The sequence below is a fragment of the Mytilus californianus genome, unplaced genomic scaffold, assembly GCF_021869535.1.
Source record: "Mytilus californianus isolate M0D057914Y unplaced genomic scaffold, xbMytCali1.0.p SCAF_3, whole genome shotgun sequence".
NCBI classification, from domain to species: Eukaryota; Metazoa; Mollusca; class Bivalvia; order Mytilida; family Mytilidae; genus Mytilus; species Mytilus californianus.
The window spans coordinates 96,848,992-96,867,419 of NW_026262679.1; the positions used below are offsets into that span (position 1 = coordinate 96,848,992).

The 18,428-nt window shown below is 33.0% G+C and overlaps 1 protein-coding gene across 1 annotated transcript; it reads right to left on the minus strand.

Moving 5' to 3' along the window:
* Positions 1-3,593: 3,593 nt before the first annotated feature.
* Positions 3,594-15,122, minus strand: LOC127733689 (uncharacterized). Its single transcript, XM_052243001.1, has 8 exons — positions 15,117-15,122; positions 13,948-14,003; positions 13,708-13,757; positions 12,919-13,011; positions 11,340-11,507; positions 9,741-9,859; positions 9,220-9,421; positions 3,594-4,162 (listed from the first exon to the last, which is right to left on the minus strand). The coding sequence occupies exons 1-8, from the start codon at positions 15,120-15,122 to the stop codon at positions 4,062-4,064; spliced, it is 795 nt and encodes a 264-aa protein (XP_052098961.1). The 3' UTR covers positions 3,594-4,061.
* Positions 15,123-18,428: the final 3,306 nt, after the last annotated feature.

The window sequence follows — 18,428 nt, forward strand, 5'->3', positions numbered from 1 at the left end:
TCATCGATTTTATTTTGATTTCATTCAAATTCTGCAGTTACCAAATACTATATATTGAAGGGATACCATGGATGTTGAGAAATACATTAATGTTAAATGTGACAAATAAAATCGAAAATAAAATAAAAAGTTTCTTCAAGCACCAGCAACTCAGGAATTACCAAGATCTATCTATTTTTTATAAAACGATTGTTTATATAACAACACACAACAAAAGCATTGAAGCTGTCTTCTTGAACACACTCAAAAATCAATTAAACAGTACTGAATTGTTTTGTTTGCCAATATATTTGGTTACGTTTGGTCTATATGTTTTTTAAAGATAGTTTCTACGGCAACTAAATGTGCTCCTCCTGTAACCAACTATTCTATTGTATCCCATTGAACTTGAAATAAAGGATATCACAAAGACATTTAAGTCTTATCTTGAAAATGACAATGAGTATCGATTGAGAATCAAACTTTACAACAAAAGAGATCATTTCGATTTTTCTACTATGAACTGATAATTTCTGTACTGCAACATTCAATCAGGCCTTCATATTATGATATGCCCCAATTGTCGTCGGCAAAACCCCGTCTTCTTTTCCTTGATTGTGAAATCATAAAATATTACTTATCCTCTTCATTTCACTTGTCATGAACAACACGATAGGTGTCAATAGTGGACCAGGGACTGTTTATACGTCCGGGCCTGCTGTATTTAGTCCTGTTTTTTTTGTAGGGATAGTGTTGCTCAAGTTTTTTTCTGAAGTTTCTTGTACACTGTTTTGTTTTTCGTTTCGCCACGATGTGGTCAGATGCTGTAAAAGAGGCCTCCCATTGAACAGACAGTGTCACAAAGGTATAACAAAAATACCAAACTCCAAGGTAAATTTAAAAAGAGAAAGTCCATAAAAATCGACAAAATCAAACGTGAGACTTTATCAACCAACTGAACGAATGAAAAAGCTGATATAAACTTGACAAGGTACATTCATTTTTCGACGAAAATGGTGGATTAACCATGGTTTAATAGCTAACTTAACCTCCTTCTTGTATGACAGTGGATTAAAGTTCCGTTATATTGACAAAATTAATAGTGAGCAACAAAAACATAAAAGATTAATGTGACAATAATTGGGATCCAGCAGTAAAAATTGTGTAAACTTACATCACAGACATACAACACAACTTAACACTAAGGCTCCTAATTTAACATATGGATTCAAATCTTCGCAGTTTTTATTGCTCGCCATATTGACATCTTTGACATTTACGGAATTTCTGTGTGACAGATAAGTACAGATATGAATTTCATTTAGGGTATTTACAATCCTATCTTCATGCGTCATTCACCATTTATCACAGAATACGACTCATCACCAAATTTTGAATGTCATAAGGAATTCGAAGAGTGTTTTAAGTGTTGAAAGAACTTCTTCGAATTTTAAAGCATCAAAGTTAAGTCCTAATTTTACTGAGTTTTTTTGCAATGTTTATTTGTTTTGTGAACATTTGTTTGGCCATACAAATTGTCTGTTTTTTTTTAATTTGGCCACGGTTTTGTCTGCTCTTCTTTAACTTCTGATTTTGATTGTACCTTTATAATTTTCCATTGATAAATTGATAATTTATTTTTAAAATACAGGTTCCAACTCCCAAAGGCAAAGTTGACCTTGTATACATTTAGTTATTCCTTTAGGCCTCTTTTGGTCATAAAGCTCTTTACGTGTTTTAGGCAATTATATACATCATTGGCATTAATTTTTGTTTGGTATGTGCGTTTCTGATGAATGTTAATCCAGGAATGCGCTTCTGACGCTTCAAGTCTATAGATTTTATTTTTATTTTTATCACTTTCCCTTTTATTAGTCAAAAGTTTAGAAAGCCAGTTCTTAAAAATAATAGGTGGAGGTATATAACTAAAAACAATTTATATTCAGATCTTTCGTGCCAAATTATACGCGTGTTATCTTTGATTAGATTTTACTACCACTGGACCAATATCACTCCCGATTGGCGTTTCGTCCCCGATAGTATCACAAGTCCAACAACATTTGTTCAGTCATATTTGTATGTTTACTGTTTACAAAATGTTGAAATATTCGAAACACTAAGATTTTTTTTTACATCAAACCATAGATAAAACTTAGTCATATTTAATGATTAATTGGGGGGGGGGGGGGGGGGGGGGGGGTTAATGCTCTTCAACTCGTTTGTATATGTCCTGTCAATTATTATTGAATTATTGATTCTAGTTCCACCGATGAGTCTTATGTAGACGAAATACACTCGTCGGTCCAAATTTTATTCCTGGTATCTTTAATGAGTTTTTAATCCACTCGGTCGATGCTACTGTTGGTGGATGTTTCGTCTTATGGAGAGTATCACTAGCTCAATATCCAGAATTTCTGTTTCTGTGGAATATCACTGATACTGTAAATTTTGTTTATATATTGATATAAAAATGTTGAATTATTCGAAACCTTTACGATTGTCTACCCCAGACATGGATGAGATTAACCATAATTGGCAACATTTTTTTTTATTATTGTTTGCCATGAAGAGTTGACTAACCAAGAAATTTTTCAACTTTAATTATAACAATTGAAATAGACCATGAATATAGAAACTTGTTTCTAAAAAAACTTTTCAAGGCATTTCATAAACAGACAGCTCCCAATTATTTGCCATGAAGAAATGATCAACAAAGGGGTTGTGGAATGATTTAAAAGGGTATACAGTTATGCTGCAGTTGCAACGATGCTCTCCAACTTCGTAATTGATTTTGCCATCTGATTTGATTAGGGCACCACAAATGAGTCTAATGTAGACAAAACCCGCATCTTGCGTACAAAAGTATATGCCTGGTATCTTATGAGTTTTTAATGAGAATATTCAGGAGTAGCAAAGGACAAGGCAGCCATGGCCACCGCCGTAGAAACAATTTGCATCGGCACAGCATGCCGTAAACTTATTTTATGCCTGCTCAAAATAAAAATAGAAACACTTTACATTGCGGCAAACACTATCACCGTAAAACGAAGATTGATCTGAAGTCTGAAGGCTTTTTTCAGGCCTCACTGGGTATATGAGTCAGAGCGCAGTACTTTGCGAAAACATAGACATTTTTCACCCTTACTTGGAGCGGCAAGTTTCTGTCTTGAAAAAAAGAAGAATTTTTGTAAAGCAAATAAACCATATGTTACTTTCATTCACCGACTATCCCATGGTAGCATAATCGAAAGCATTTTCCCCCATCAACCCACATGTTCAGCAACGCACTTTCTTTTTTTCTATGATATTGCAATATTGCATTATTTCAACGCAGAAGTTGTAATCACTAGAGCTAATGTAGGCAAGTTGGTTGGCATGTGCTACGTTTCCATACGGCAGCTTGGATGAAGAAGCGAATCTTGTTAATACATGCCGGTCCTATGCATAAATATCCTCCCGACATTCAATGCACATGAATGAAATAACGCGTGACAACCCATAAAACCCAAACATAACAAAACGACACATAAATCAATGTTTCATTGTTTAAATGTAAACATATTGAAAAGGCAAAAATCTACTAGATAATTATAAAACAGTTTTAGACACTTAAATGCAGACAAAATAAAACGTTCCAAAGTCATTTGGGAAAAGATCAAAAACCTATTTTGCTGTTTCAAATGCCTCCTAGAAGTGCAAACCGGGCCAATATCAAATAATGGCGCCCTACACTCTCAGTGGCTTTACTTTGGAATATATTTCATACAGCAATGCCATATTAAAGGAGTACAATACCACAATTTGGTGTAATGTTTTTTGCTAGAAAAAAATGTACACAATTTTAATACAGAAGCGTTTATCAAATTACAGTCTAAATGATCTTGGCAAAGCAGGCGTACCATGCATGATGATACAATGAACTTTTATTAACAACAAAATAACGTAAATAAAATTTAAATTGTGCATAAAAGATTATTTTCAGCACCTGCTGAGTCAATCTCTTCCCATTCACACAATATGATACCGTATAAATCTTGTTTTTTTTCGTCCGACATCTTAATGGTAATATCTGTCAGAATTATTTATCTCCGTCCTACAATTTGGCCAGGTTGTGTCCCAGATCCAGAAGCTGTCGGTTTAACAGCAGGTGGTGGTAAGCAGTAGCTATCATCAATACGGATACCTTTGTAAAATTAAGATGTACTGAGCATAAATGAAATAGTTTATATGGTCAATATATATACATGTGATCACATACATCATTTAGCAAAAAAGTATTTAAAAAATACCGAACTCCAAGGTAAATTTAACAAGGGGGATTCCAAAGAAACTGACAAAGTTAAACGTTAGACAACAAACGGAACGAATAGAAACCAACTGTCGTATTCCTGACTTGGTACAGGTATTATCCTAAGAAAATGGTGCGCTAAATCTGGTTTTATAGCTATCCAACCCCCTTGCATGACAGTTGTTTATAGTTCCATTATATTGACAAAATTTGGTGAGAAACCCACACAAATAGTATAGGTAATGTGACAATAATTAAGATCCAGCAGCAAAAACTTTGTCATCATAAATCACAGCACGCAAAACAACTGACTTAAAAATTCAAGCAAACATACAAATAAATCTAAAAAGTAGCTGTTTACACCGGTAATACACCCGCTTTAACAACTGTACAAAACCTTAGTTGTCGACAGCTAAGCATGCAGTTGTTAAACCAGGTTTAATCCGCCATTTTCTACATAAGGAAATGCCTGTACCAAGTCAGGAATATGACAGTTGTTTTCCATTTGTTTGATGTGTTTGAGCTTTTAATTTTGCCATTTGATAAGGAATTCCGTTTTCAATTTTCCTTGGAGTTTTTGTTATTTTACTTTTTGTTTTTAATTTTGAATATCTTAACAAACAAAAGCATATAAGATGTATAATTTGAAAAACAATATTTTTATTCCTTGTAAAGTTTTTGGAGAAGCATTATTTATACTGTTTTTTATATAAAACTCAGAAATATTCATATCAGAACACGTATTCCTATAATAATTTACAGACTACTGCAATAGAACGGATATTATGCCTCCATTAATTAATCAATCTTGATTATTTACACTCTATTGGAGTCCATGCGATTCTCTTAGTTTCTGTTTTACCTCGATTTGTATCTACTTGATGGATGTATGAGATATGAACATCGTTAAACTACTATTGCATGCAATATTATGAGATTTGAACATCGGTAAACTACTTTCGCATGTAACGTTATGAGATTTGAACATCGTTAAACTACTTTTAAATGTAACATTATTAGATTTGAACATCGGTAAACTACTGTTGCATGTAACGGTATGAGATTTGAACATCGTTAAACTACTGTTGTATGTAACGTTATTAGATTTGAATATCGGTAAACTACTGTTGCATGTAACGGTATGAGATTTGAACATCGTTAAACTACTGTTGAATGTAACGTAATGAGATTTGAGCATCGGTGAACTACTGTTGTATGTAACGTTATTAGATTTGAACATCGGTAAACTACTGTTGTATGTAACGTTATGAGATTTGAACATCGTTAAACTACTGTTGCGTGTAACGTTATGAGATTGGAACATCGGTAAACTACTTTCGCATGTAACGTTATTAGATTTGAACATCGGTAAACTACTGTTGTATGTAACGTTATGAGATTTGAGCATCGGTAAACTACTGTTGAATGTAACGTTATGGTATTTGAACATCGGTAAACTACTGTTGTATGTAACGTTATTAGATTTGAACATCGGTAAACTACTTTCGCATGTAACGTTACGAGATTTGATCATCGGTAAACTACTGTTGAATGTAACGTTATTAGATTTGAACATCGGTAAACTACTGTTGTATGTAACGTTATGAGATTTGAACATCGGTAAACTACTGTTGTATGTAACGTTATGAGATTTGAGCATCGGTAAACTACTTTCGCATGTAACGTTATTAGATTTGAACATCGGTAAACTACTGTTGTATGTAACGTTATGAGATTTGAGCATCGGTAAACTACTGTTGTATGTAACGTTATGAGATTTGAACATCGGTAAACTACTGTTGTATGTAACATTATGAGATTTGAGCATCGGTATACTACGGTTGCATGTAACGTTATGGTATTTGAACATCGGTAAACTACTGTTGAGTGTAACGTTATGAGATTTGAACATCGGTAAACTATTGTTGTATGTAACGTTATGAGATTTGAACATCGGTAAACTACTGTTGTATGTAACGTTATGGTATTTGAACATCGGTAAACTACTGTTGAATGTAACGTTATGAGATTTGATCATCGGTAAATTACTGTTGCGTGTAACGTTATGAGATTTGAACATCGGTAAACTACTGTTGTATGTAACGTTATGAGATTTGAACATCGGTTAACTACTGTTGTATGTAACGTTATAATATTTGATCATCGGTAAACTACTGTTGTATGTAACGTTATGAGATTTGAGCATCGGTAAACTACTGTTGTATGTAACGTTATGAGATTTGAACATCGGTAAACTACTGTTGTATGTAACATTATGAGATTTGAGCATCGGTATACTACTGTTGCATGTAACGTTATGGTATTTGAACATCGGTAAACTACTGTTGAATGTAACGTTATGAGATTTGAACATCGGTAAACTATTGTTGTATGTAACGTTATGAGATTTGAACATCGGTAAACTACTGTTGTATGTAACGTTATGGTATTTGAACATCGGTAAACTACTGTTGAATGTAACGTTATGAGATTTGATCATCGGTAAATTACTGTTGCGTGTAACGTTATGAGATTTGAACATCGGTAAACTACTGTTGTATGTAACGTTATGAGATTTGAACATCGGTAAACTACTGTTGTATGTAACGTTATGAGATTTGAGCATCGGTAAACTACTGTTGAATGTAACGTTATGAGATTTGAACATCGGTAAACTTCTGTTGTATGTAACATTATGAGATTTGAGCATCGGTATACTACTGTTGCATGTAACGTTATGGTATTTGAACATCGGTAAACTACTGTTGAATGTAACGTTATGAGATTTGAACATCGGTAAACTATTGTTGTATGTAACGTTATGAGTTTTCAACATCGGTAAACTACTTTCGCATGTAACGTTATGAGATTTGATCATCGGTAAACTACTGTTGCGTGTAACGTTATGAGATTTGAACATCGGTAAACTACTGTTGAATGTAACGTTATGAGATTTGAACATCGGTAAACTACTGTTGTATGTACCGTTATGGTATTTGAACATCGGTAAACTACTGTTGAATGTAACGTTATGAGATTTGATCATCGGTAAATTACTGTTGCGTGTAACGTTATGAGATTTGAACATCGGTAAACTACTGTTGCGTGTAACGTTATGAGATTTGAACATCGGTAAACTACTGTTGTATGTAACGTTATGAGATTTGATCATCGGTAAACTACTGTTGTATGTAACGTTATGAGATTTGAACATCGGTAAACTACTGTTGTATGTAACGTTATGAGATTTGAACATCGGTAAACTGCTGTTGCATGTAACGTTATGAGATTTGAACATTGGTTAACTACTGTTGCATGTAACGATATGAAATTTGAACGTCGGTGAACTACCTGTTGCCTACAACTTGGATATTGTTTTACTTAAATATGCTTTGTAGTCCTTTCTGTAGAGAAGACAACAATACAATCATCAGCATATAACAAATAACCTAATACGTTTAGAAAACATATTGTAATCATTAGATTAGATTTTAAGGCTCATAATGATTTGTATAACACCAACAGTAGAGTAATTTCCTAAAGGGTTATACCCCTAAAGAAATTAGCGTAAGTCCTTACAGTTCAATTAATATTCAATTTTTTAATTTTGTCAAAAAACCTGTATCACGAAACGGTTCTAATATTTGGGGTACAATAATTCCCTAAAGTAAGAAATAATTATATTCATTAAAAAGGGAACAAAATGGAACAAGGACGTAACTTTTAAGTATAATTTAAAACAACACATTTAATTACAGGTGTCCTTCAATGCAAAATTTGTCAGTCGAATTACATTTGTACTTTAAAATATACAGTTGAACATTCTTTAACAATAACTCTAACTCCGAATGCAGTCGAAAATATTTGTCCATCAATGTTCACTTATCCTCTTATTGTTAAGATTTAAGGTACCTTAGATTTTTCGGAAAACCTTAAATTTTGCTCTTGGCGTTATCATATCAATTTATTTTAAATATGTAGCGAAGATAATCTTGATAACAGTTATATTTTTCTCAGAAATTTTCAGATATTCAGCCCACTTTCTATAATCTTTCAGACCTTAAAAAATTCCTTCTCATATCTCGCAGTAATTATTCTGATGTTAGTAAGTGTTGCATTAGTGAGATGTACAAATATATAGTTGTTCATTAACTTAATTTATTTCACTATATAATTTATTTTTTTATATATATTATCATTAACTATTATATGGACATTGAAAACTTCTTGTAAGTTTGTACCTCCTCAATCAAAATGGAAGAAAAATTACAATATTCTTTTATTAGTTTTTTTTTTTTGCTTTTTGTCTTGTCTGAATATACATGTATGTTTTTGATAAGTTATTCATGTGTTGTTCTGTGTTTTGTGACAATCGCGGTTTTGGACTTCATATCAATAAAATCTTTGAATTTGACTTTCTTTCAGAATATAATTTTTCTCCTGTGCGAATTATGTTGATACACTGTAAGTATCATAATATTCGTGCAATAGCCTATGAAAGAATCGTAATAGTCGTGCAATAACATATGGAAGTATCGTTATATCCGTGTAATAACATTTAAAGGTATCGTTATATCCGTGTAATAAGTTTTAAAGGTATCGTTATATCCGTGTAATAACATTTAAAGGTATCGTTACGTAATGTTTGTGCAATAACCTATGACATAATCGTAACATTCGTGCAATAACCTATGAAAAATCGTAATATTCGTGCAACAACATATAAAAGACTTGTTATATCCGTGCAATAGTGTAATAACATATGAAAGTTTAGTTATATCCGTGCAATAACATTTGAAGGTATCGTAATATTCGTGCAATAACATATGAAAGTATCGGTATATCCGTGCAAAAACATTTAAAACTACTGTATTGCTCGTGCAATAACCTATGAAAGTATCGTTATATTCATCCAATAATCTATGACAAAAATCTGAATGAATGTATATTACCTCCAAATTTTTGATTTATAGTTCTACACCACACTGTATAGTTCCCGGACTTGTAGAATGATTGAAATGCTGGATTCCACCAACCAGGAAGTTCGTTATCCTTACGAACCATCATTCCAATTCCACTCGCAGTGCAGTCATAACGGTTAGGCAAAACATCATATCCAGGTATTAAGGTTCGGGGAGAAAATACAGCGTCAGCCTAGAATTGGAGCACATGTATGGTAAATCTGTTGGAATGCAAAACTAAGCTGGATTAAACCCTAAATCATAACATTGTTTTATAAAAGCTAACTGAAATTGTGAATCGCACCTATGTATAATTCTTTTTAGAAATGACAATAAATATTATGCATTTTGAATTCAAAGAATACAAATGCATTGTAAAGAAATTTCCTTAACCAATTAAAATTGGGACAGGTTGTTAAATAATTCAATGAGTTGTCTGGTATGTCCAGGTGACTTATGAAAATTTAAAGAGGTAATTCATTTTTATATACAATGTACAAATTTGTATTTACCGATCCATTATTTAGTATGTCTTTAACTTCGCCCAAATCGGCAGCTACTATTATTCCCTTGGGGACTTTGTTCAAACGCTTTAAACAGGGACTGCTAGTAAATAATCCATTTAAAGTAGCTGAAAGTAAAGCAAAAATAATTCCAATGAGTCATTCAAGACATACATAGAACTCATCAATTAATATCCAGCAGTACCGCTTGATGAAAGATTTTATGGTAATGTTGCTTCGGAAAGTTGGTTGTTTCGTGGCGTATTATGATAATCTATTCATCTTTTCCAAGTTTTTTTTTCAACATGTTCGACATTCTTAGAATGTTCTATCAGAGACAAATACGTGTATATATACATATGACTCTAGTTCTATGATCTAAATAAAAAAAAGAATATTTATATAACTTATACAGATTTACATAGCTTGGATTTTTCTATAATGACGGGCTTACCAAAAACATTTTCCTACTTGTCAATTCATATATGTTTATGTTTAGGTAATGAAATGCTAGTTTTAAGAAAACGTCACGCTTGAATTCAATTATATATATGAGTTCGAATAAACAAGAATGTTGATTTCTAAGATTTTATCTATGATCACATGACCTAACGTGATCATATGAGCTCAGATCAACAAACATTAGGTATGACCATATTCAATGGTACAATTTAATTAAAAAATAGAAAATTGAAATTCCAAAATTTTGTTCTAATCGAAAAGTGTAATTTTAAATTCAAACGTGAGCATTCTTCGGAATTGTATTGCCATTTAATAAAAATATATATCTCGGATTTCGTTAAACTCATATGGTCGATATTTTGATAAGATTGATTGTCATTTATATTTTGTATATAATGTCTATTTTATTACAGAAATGTCGCATACAAAATGAGAGCTGTAAAAAATGTAATTAGCTTCAGGTAAGTTGTGGCATGATTTGAAAGATGTAACTGTATAAAGTATATATATCTCCGGCCATTGTAAGACGATATCAGAATGTAATAAAAAGCCGATTAGCCATTGTCATCAGATATTCAAAGTTCATGAAGCCAAACCTTTCACTTTCCAATTTTCTATTATTTTAAAGAAAAAAAAAAGGTTGTTCAGTGAATTGTGGCAGGACTATTTCCGTTTCTAATTGATAATAGATTTCCCGTATTCTCATTTTCTTATTTCTATAAAATAAGCGACGTAAAAACCGTGCACAAGACTCCATAGATCAACTGGCGTGTTGAAATATGATGATCTGAACATCTCCCATCCGGCAGGAAAACCCTTGCCAAAGAGAGGCGGGCGCTTGCCTGAGCAGGATACATATATACAAAGACACGACAGGTCGGAATTTGGACGTTAAATTCGATTCTGCGTGTAGGGACAGTAAATTTGCATTACTAGTGTGTATGCATGAATTAATCAATTCCTACAGATTTGACTTTAACGGTCTTTAGGATCTGAAGTTTTACAAAATATATTGTTTATAGTGTAATGTTAAAGTGTGATACAGAAAGCACATACACAAACCAAACATTGGCGAAATGAATTAAATGTCTTTGGAATAATGACATTGATATCGCAACATATCCTTAACATGTTAATTTCACTCACTGATTACACTCTCTGAAACATTATCAGGATTAAAATTACGGGGATTTCCTTTTAAAACAGTAAAAGTAGCAACTGCATTCGCATAGGCATCTGTGAATGCCATGGAGTTCAATCTCTCTGGGATAGACACATAACCAACACAAGCATCATACCATTTCCCCATAATACCTGTAATAATAAAGGGTATAGACACATATAAACCAACACAAGCATCATACCATTTCCTTATAATACCTGTAATGATAAAGGGTATAGACACATAACTAACACACGCGACATACCATTTCCCCATAATAAAATAATAATAACAGGCATAACAATTGGAAAATATTACTCACAAGTGTTCGCAGACACTGAAAGGTTCCTCCTCATCAATCTGGCTAGGAAAGTTCTGAGCCTGAGGCTTGGAAGGTTATGCAAATAAACTAAGCAGTTTGGGAGCGAAAAAACTAAACGAGGCTACAAAACCGCCAAATACGGCTTTTAAATGTATACTTTGCTTATCATAGTATGCAATATTTCAAAATGTGTACAATAGATAAAGTATGTAAATGCTGGAGCACTGATTACTTTAGCAAGTTGGTTGGCGCCGAGGATCTATTTTTCTATGTTTTGCCCTCCTTTCTTTTTCAAATAAAATTAAAAATGAAAATGGAAAAGGACACTGACTAACTTCTAGACTATTGATGTTATGTTTTTTTTCTTGTCAAAAGGTTGCCCTCCCCCCAAATCAGTCTATTCCTTCGCTACTGCTTAAGCGGATAATGTTATCGATACTTTCACATCTAACAGTAACAATTACGGTCGATCCCGTTGTTGAAGTGAAAATAACCCATACCGTTTGCCCCCTACCCGAGGCGCAACGGACATGTACAAATGTGTAATTCCAATCAACTAAAAAAAATGTATGCGTATTTAGTATATGTTGTGGCGATAATTGACAAATACTCCGCGACAGAGCACGGAAGAAAAGTTCATATTTTTGTGTCTTTGGTCTGGTTTCTGTCTCTTTGACGTCTACTCCACATTCTTGTTATGCATATAAAAATAGTTGTATTCTGACGCACGATTTGTTTCTTAAATCTCAACCTGTAATCTTTGTGTACATGTGTACATCGCCATCGTACAAAAATGTGGAAAGTGAAGAGGAAAAAAAGGACAAACGCGAATATTTCAGTTTTCCTATATCAACTTCCCGTTCTTCAGTGGAAACAGGTAATATTTCTATGACCTACGATATATCAGTATAACGTTCTAGTTGTGATGATCTCATAAATCGAAGCGTTAACTTTACTCAAAAACTACTCGTACAAGGCTATGAGGAAGAAGGCCGAAATCAGAACTTAACAAGTTTATACAAACGGCACACCATTTCACGTAGTATCAGGCGGAAAATAACCCAAAATTTTCAGACAAAGAAAAACACTGAGCGTCTTAAAATTACAATACGAAAATGTTTGGAAGGGTACATTACCCGATATGCGCCTGTATTGACAACGGGGATATCTTACATAACCTTTATTTCTATCCAGCAAGTAGTTTTTGATTTTTTCAACAGTATTATAAAAACGATTCTTACCTATGCCTGGGTATATTCTATCACGAACTGTTCTAACGCATTCTTCAAATGGTTGAACAGTTATCTCACACTTTTTGTTTGCGATTTCACATACTGAAAAATAATTTCATCATTTTATGATTCTTTTTGTTTTAAGTATAAATAAAAGCGGAGTTTTGAAATAATATTTCGTTATGAGCCGTCAGTTTGGCCCAAATTTGTCAAAATAATCTCAAAAACATCGCTGATGTATTATTGACTTGCAAGTCAATAATTTAATCTCATTGAATCTGTATGCATGTGACCCCTTAGTTAGAAATGAGAAACGCATGTACTAGGCATGTTTATCTATAAAAAGGAAAAGAATGTCAACATTGAAAGTGAAACAAGGGTGAACCATTTTGTTGACTGATTCGATCCACAAAAGTCATTCTTATAGAGGTAAAACGATGATTAACATATAACCTATAATATGAAATCAAACAGACTTAGAAAAATTCAATTGCACATGCTTGCTATCTATTTACATTTATATTAATGTTTATATTTAGCTATATGAGGTATAGTTAAATCCTTATAATTCTCAACCTAAACATAGGGGTATTTTTTACCCCAGGATTCATTTTATGTGTATCGTGTATTATTATTTCACAGTGAAATCGAAATAGTGCTTACATAGATAAGTTGTATCGGCAACATCATGGTCTACCGAAGTGTAAACCAAGGGAGAAATTTGGACGAACCAACCACTGTGAAGTATTTGTAGATATGCAAATTATATAAGAATTGCAATAAAATACTCATATTTACCTGATTTAATCAAATCAATATCGGCTCCTTTCAAATACCCGTCTGTATCTCTGAAAGTTGAAAAAAAAAGTTGCTCTTTTCGCTGTTCGAAAACAAGTAGCATCCGCATCCTTGTTTGTAACATTTTTACCGATTTCGCCTCTGTAAAATGTTGATATTGAAAGGAAAAAATAGAATTCAACTGAAAATCCCTGCTTGTAAACATTTTTCAGTATTTATCTAAATATACGTGCAACTTACATAAAGTTGGCTGGTTTTCTGTTACCGCCAACGGAAAACATCCAAGTCTTCTCACTCTGAAATAATATGATGATAACATCATAGAATTTTCTTTATATATAAAAAAAGAAGATGTGGTATGATTGCCAATGAGACAACTCTTCACAAGAGACCAAATGACACAGAAATTAACAACTATAGGTCACCGTACGGCCTTCGACAATGAGCAAAGCCCATACCGCATAGTCAGCTATAGAAGGCCCCGAAATGACAAATGTAAAACAATTCAAACGAGAAAACTAACGGCCTAATTTATGTACAAAAAAAGGAACGAAAAAAAAATATGTAACACAGCAACAAACGACAACTACTGAATTACAGGCTCCTGACTTGGGACAGGCACAAACATACAGAATGTGGCGGGGTTAAACATGTTAGTGGGATCCCAACCCTCCCTCTAACCTAGGACAGTGGTGTAACAAAACAGCATAAGAAAGAACTATAAAAATTAGTTGAAAAAGGCTTAACTCATCAGATGGATACAAATAGAAATACATCTAACAAAAACAGTTTGTTTTTATATTGTATTGTTACACCACCGTCCCAGGTTAGGGGAAGGGTTTGGCGCCAGCAAACATGTTTAACCCCGCCACATTCTTTATGTGCTTCTCCCAAGTCAGGAGCCTGTTGTGCAGTGGTTGTCGGAGGTTCATATTTATCATATTTGTTTTTCGAAATTTGTTTTGATATAAATCAGGCCGTTACTTTTCTCAATTGAATTGTTCATATTATTTCATGTCGTTGCCTTTTAAAGCAGATTATACGGTATGGGGTTTTCTCAGTGTTGAAGGCCCTATAATTGCTTACATCAACTTAATTTGAACTTTGGTGGATAGTTGTTTCATTTGCAATCATAACACAACTCCTTGTTTTTATATTAATACATACAGTAAAATGATAGACTGTGAAGTCATTATGAAGATATATCTTGTTATCTGATTGGTCGATGGTTAAATTGCTTCATTGCAATAATAAATGTAGTTTGATAAAAAATAAAGTATTAACAAAAATACCGAACTCTAAGGAAAATTCAAAACGTGGGAAGTCTACAAAACTGACAAAATCAAACGTTTGACAATATCAATCAACGGAACGAATGAACAATATCAGTCTGAATCCTGACTTGGTACAGGCATTTTCCGAAGAAAATGGCGGGTTAACCTGGTTTTATAGCTAGCTGAACCTCTACTTGTATGACAGTTGTTTATTGTTCTGTTATTGACAAAATTGGATGAGCAACCGAAACAGACACAATTGGTTAATGTGACAATAAATTAATTGGAATCCAGCAGTCAAAACTGTGTAAACATACATCACAGACATACAATACGACTGACTAACAAAAATCAAACAAACATACGAATAAATCTGACATAGACGCCAACAAAATATTTATTGAAGGACATTAGAAGTACTTCTATGGAAATTGTTACTTGGCTTATGATACACTCGTCTACCGACAATATAGTCAACTCAAAGACGGACTTATTATGGCAAACAGTTGTGCGTCTGTCCGTCCGAGAAAGTCTTGCCAATTTACCAATTTCTTATGCAATGTTAGGTTTTCTGAAGACTGTCATTCCGGAGCCTTTTATACATAGCTTACTATGCGATATAGGTTTGCTCATTGTTTAAGGCCGTACGGTGACTTATAGTTGTTTACATTTTCATCCTTTTGGTCTATGGGGGATATTTGTCTAATCGGCAATCGTATCACATATCCATATTTTCATATCTTCCGACTGATTTTTACCGGACTTTAATATGATTGTGGACGGGTATGTAATGCGCGAATTCTTAAAATAATTATTGTAGAATTAATAAATTGTCCTTACTATATTGAAACGAAAGAACAAAGTGTGAGTTTGAAACAAAATACAAAAATATTACAAAGTCATCAGTAAGTCCTTTTGTGAACATACACCAGTCAATTAACTTCTTCAATCATTTTTTACTTGGATGAGAACGATTGAGTATAATTTGGTGATTATTTGGCGGCGACACATTTCACGCGATTATTCTTGTAACATAAATTATGATAGAAGATATAAGACTGATGTCAAGGCATGTCCAACTGCAAATACTTTCTAGCAAAACATCACATTTGTTTCAGAGACAAACTAACAACCTATATGCTTTCTAGCAAAACATCACATTTGTTTCAGAGACAAACTTGCCGCTTACCTTACAATATATGAAAACCGCCTGCAGAATGATGGTGGAAGTCACAAGCCTTTGAAACATCTTTGATTAGCTGTTAACATAAAATTTGTGTAAAAACAGTGAGATTTAAACATATAAATACTATAATATACGAAGTTTTGGAAAAGGTTTCTATGAAATCCTATACACTAACTTCATATTCATTTTTGATTGTAGTCTATTTATGAGGTCATGAACACTAACTTTTAGATATGCATTATATAATTTGAACAAGCAGAAGCACCAAAACATTTTTTGTTAACATAAATTCATTTATTGACCAATGGAATGCATTAGGACAACCATAAAATTGAGAATGGGAATGGGGAATATGTCAAAGAGACAACAACCCGACCAAAGAGCAGATAACAGCCGAAGGCCACCAATGGGTCTTCAACGCAGCGAGAAAATCCCGCACCCGGAGGTGGTCCTCAGCTGGCCCCTAAATAAAATTGTGTACTGGTTCAGTGAAAATGGACGTCACACTAAACTCCAAAACATATAAAGGAACTAAAATTAAAAAACCATACAAGACTAACAAAGGCCAGAGTCTCCTGACTTGGGACAGGCGGGGTTAAAGATGTTTTGTGAGATCTCAATCCTCCCCCTATACCTCTAGCCAATGTAGAATAAAAAAACATAGTTTACTTTACAGTAATAATACGTCCTATCGTGGTTGCAACATAAATAACTCTCACAATCTCACGAACAATTGTGTTGACAGCTTCATATTATATCTGAATATATGTACATGTATAACGCGAACTAAATTGTATATGCTCAGAATAAAAAGTTTGCTTCTTTCATGTGAAAATTATGAAATAAAAACAAGGATTGGCATTTGATGTGAAAATCAAAGTTCTGCATGTTCCAATATGACAAATTCACCAAACCAGTTGAATAATGTGCGATACATATATGAAACAAAGTGCACTAAACATTTTATTCACTATAGCCATTCACCATAGTAAGATATGAGTATCCCCTGTTTGTTGGTACTTAAATTGAAAAGAGGGACCTTAAGCAAATTTTAAATCAAATAATTGATTAACAGATTTTACAGATTATCATTCTAGTGAAGCGAAATCAGAAAATTTCTATGTAAAAATTATCACTGGACAACATTTAGACAACCATCATGTAAAATTAAGATTATATATCATTTTGTAATACTATGCATCTGGAGATTTTAAAGGGGCATTAGCTACGAGATAAAATAAAATAAAAATATGATTTTTTTTTGTTCAATCATTAATGAAAGTTAAATAGTGAAATAATAATTCGCTTCTAGCAGCCAATTTGGTTCAATTTTGTCAAAATAAGCTAAGAAACATTGCTGATGAATTATTTACTTGCAATTCAAGTGATGCATTACGCATGTATTCAGCTATCAAAAGGAAAAGAATGTCAACATTGAAAGTGAAACAAGTATGAACCATTTGGTTGACTGATTAGATCCACAAAATATCATTCTTATACAGGTAAAAATGATGATGAACATACTTTTAACTTACAATATGAAATCAATCAGACATAGGAAAATCCAATTGCACGTGGTTGCTATCTATTTATATTTATAAATTATTTATGTTTATATCGGGATATATGATCATTGGGAGTCTTCGGAGGTCATCTCGATGGTTAATTAGATGACGTCTAGACAAAAATAAACATGAAATGTTGATACATATTATCAAGTCCATGCATTGTTAATAGTTTATTTCATACTTTTTGTAATTTGGATATACATTTTAGTATGTTATAAATTAAATATGAGAATTTGAGTCAAATTGGTGAGAACATAAATTTGACAGCTAATGCCCCTTTAAGTAAATGGAAGCAGAAAGTTTTACTTCTGGAAAATACTGGGTTTTTTTTACAACTAATGCATTTGTATGGGTACATATGGTTGGAACCCGCTTTTTAATATGATTTTTATGTGTTGTAATCCCTTTTTAGAAATGGCTAGATCCGCCCTGATACTGCTTGGTTTCAACTAATGCTATATCTATACCATTGTCAATCTAATTAAAATATAGATATCTGATTCGTTATGGTGAGTTACGATAGATCTGAATGTTAATCAGATTGATTCCATAGTCATCACGTTTCACGACGGGACATACACTTTATTCGAACTGGCATCAAAGTACTAAAGATAATTTAGGCCATACAAACAACTGTTACTGCATAACATTGTTATACAACTAAAAAAATGGAAACTTTATATTATGAAAACA

What these genes read in the sequence shown, in the direction of transcription:
- LOC127733689 (XM_052243001.1), bottom strand. An exon ending in TATTGATTTGATTAAATCAG is followed by an intron (nt 13,012 to 13,707) that starts GTAAATATGAGT and finishes ATTATTTTTCAG; the next exon opens with TATGTGAAATCGCAAACAAA. An exon ending in ACATACTAAATAATGGATCG is followed by an intron (nt 9,422 to 9,740) that starts GTAAATACAAAT and finishes CTCCAATTCTAG; the next exon opens with GCTGACGCTGTATTTTCTCC.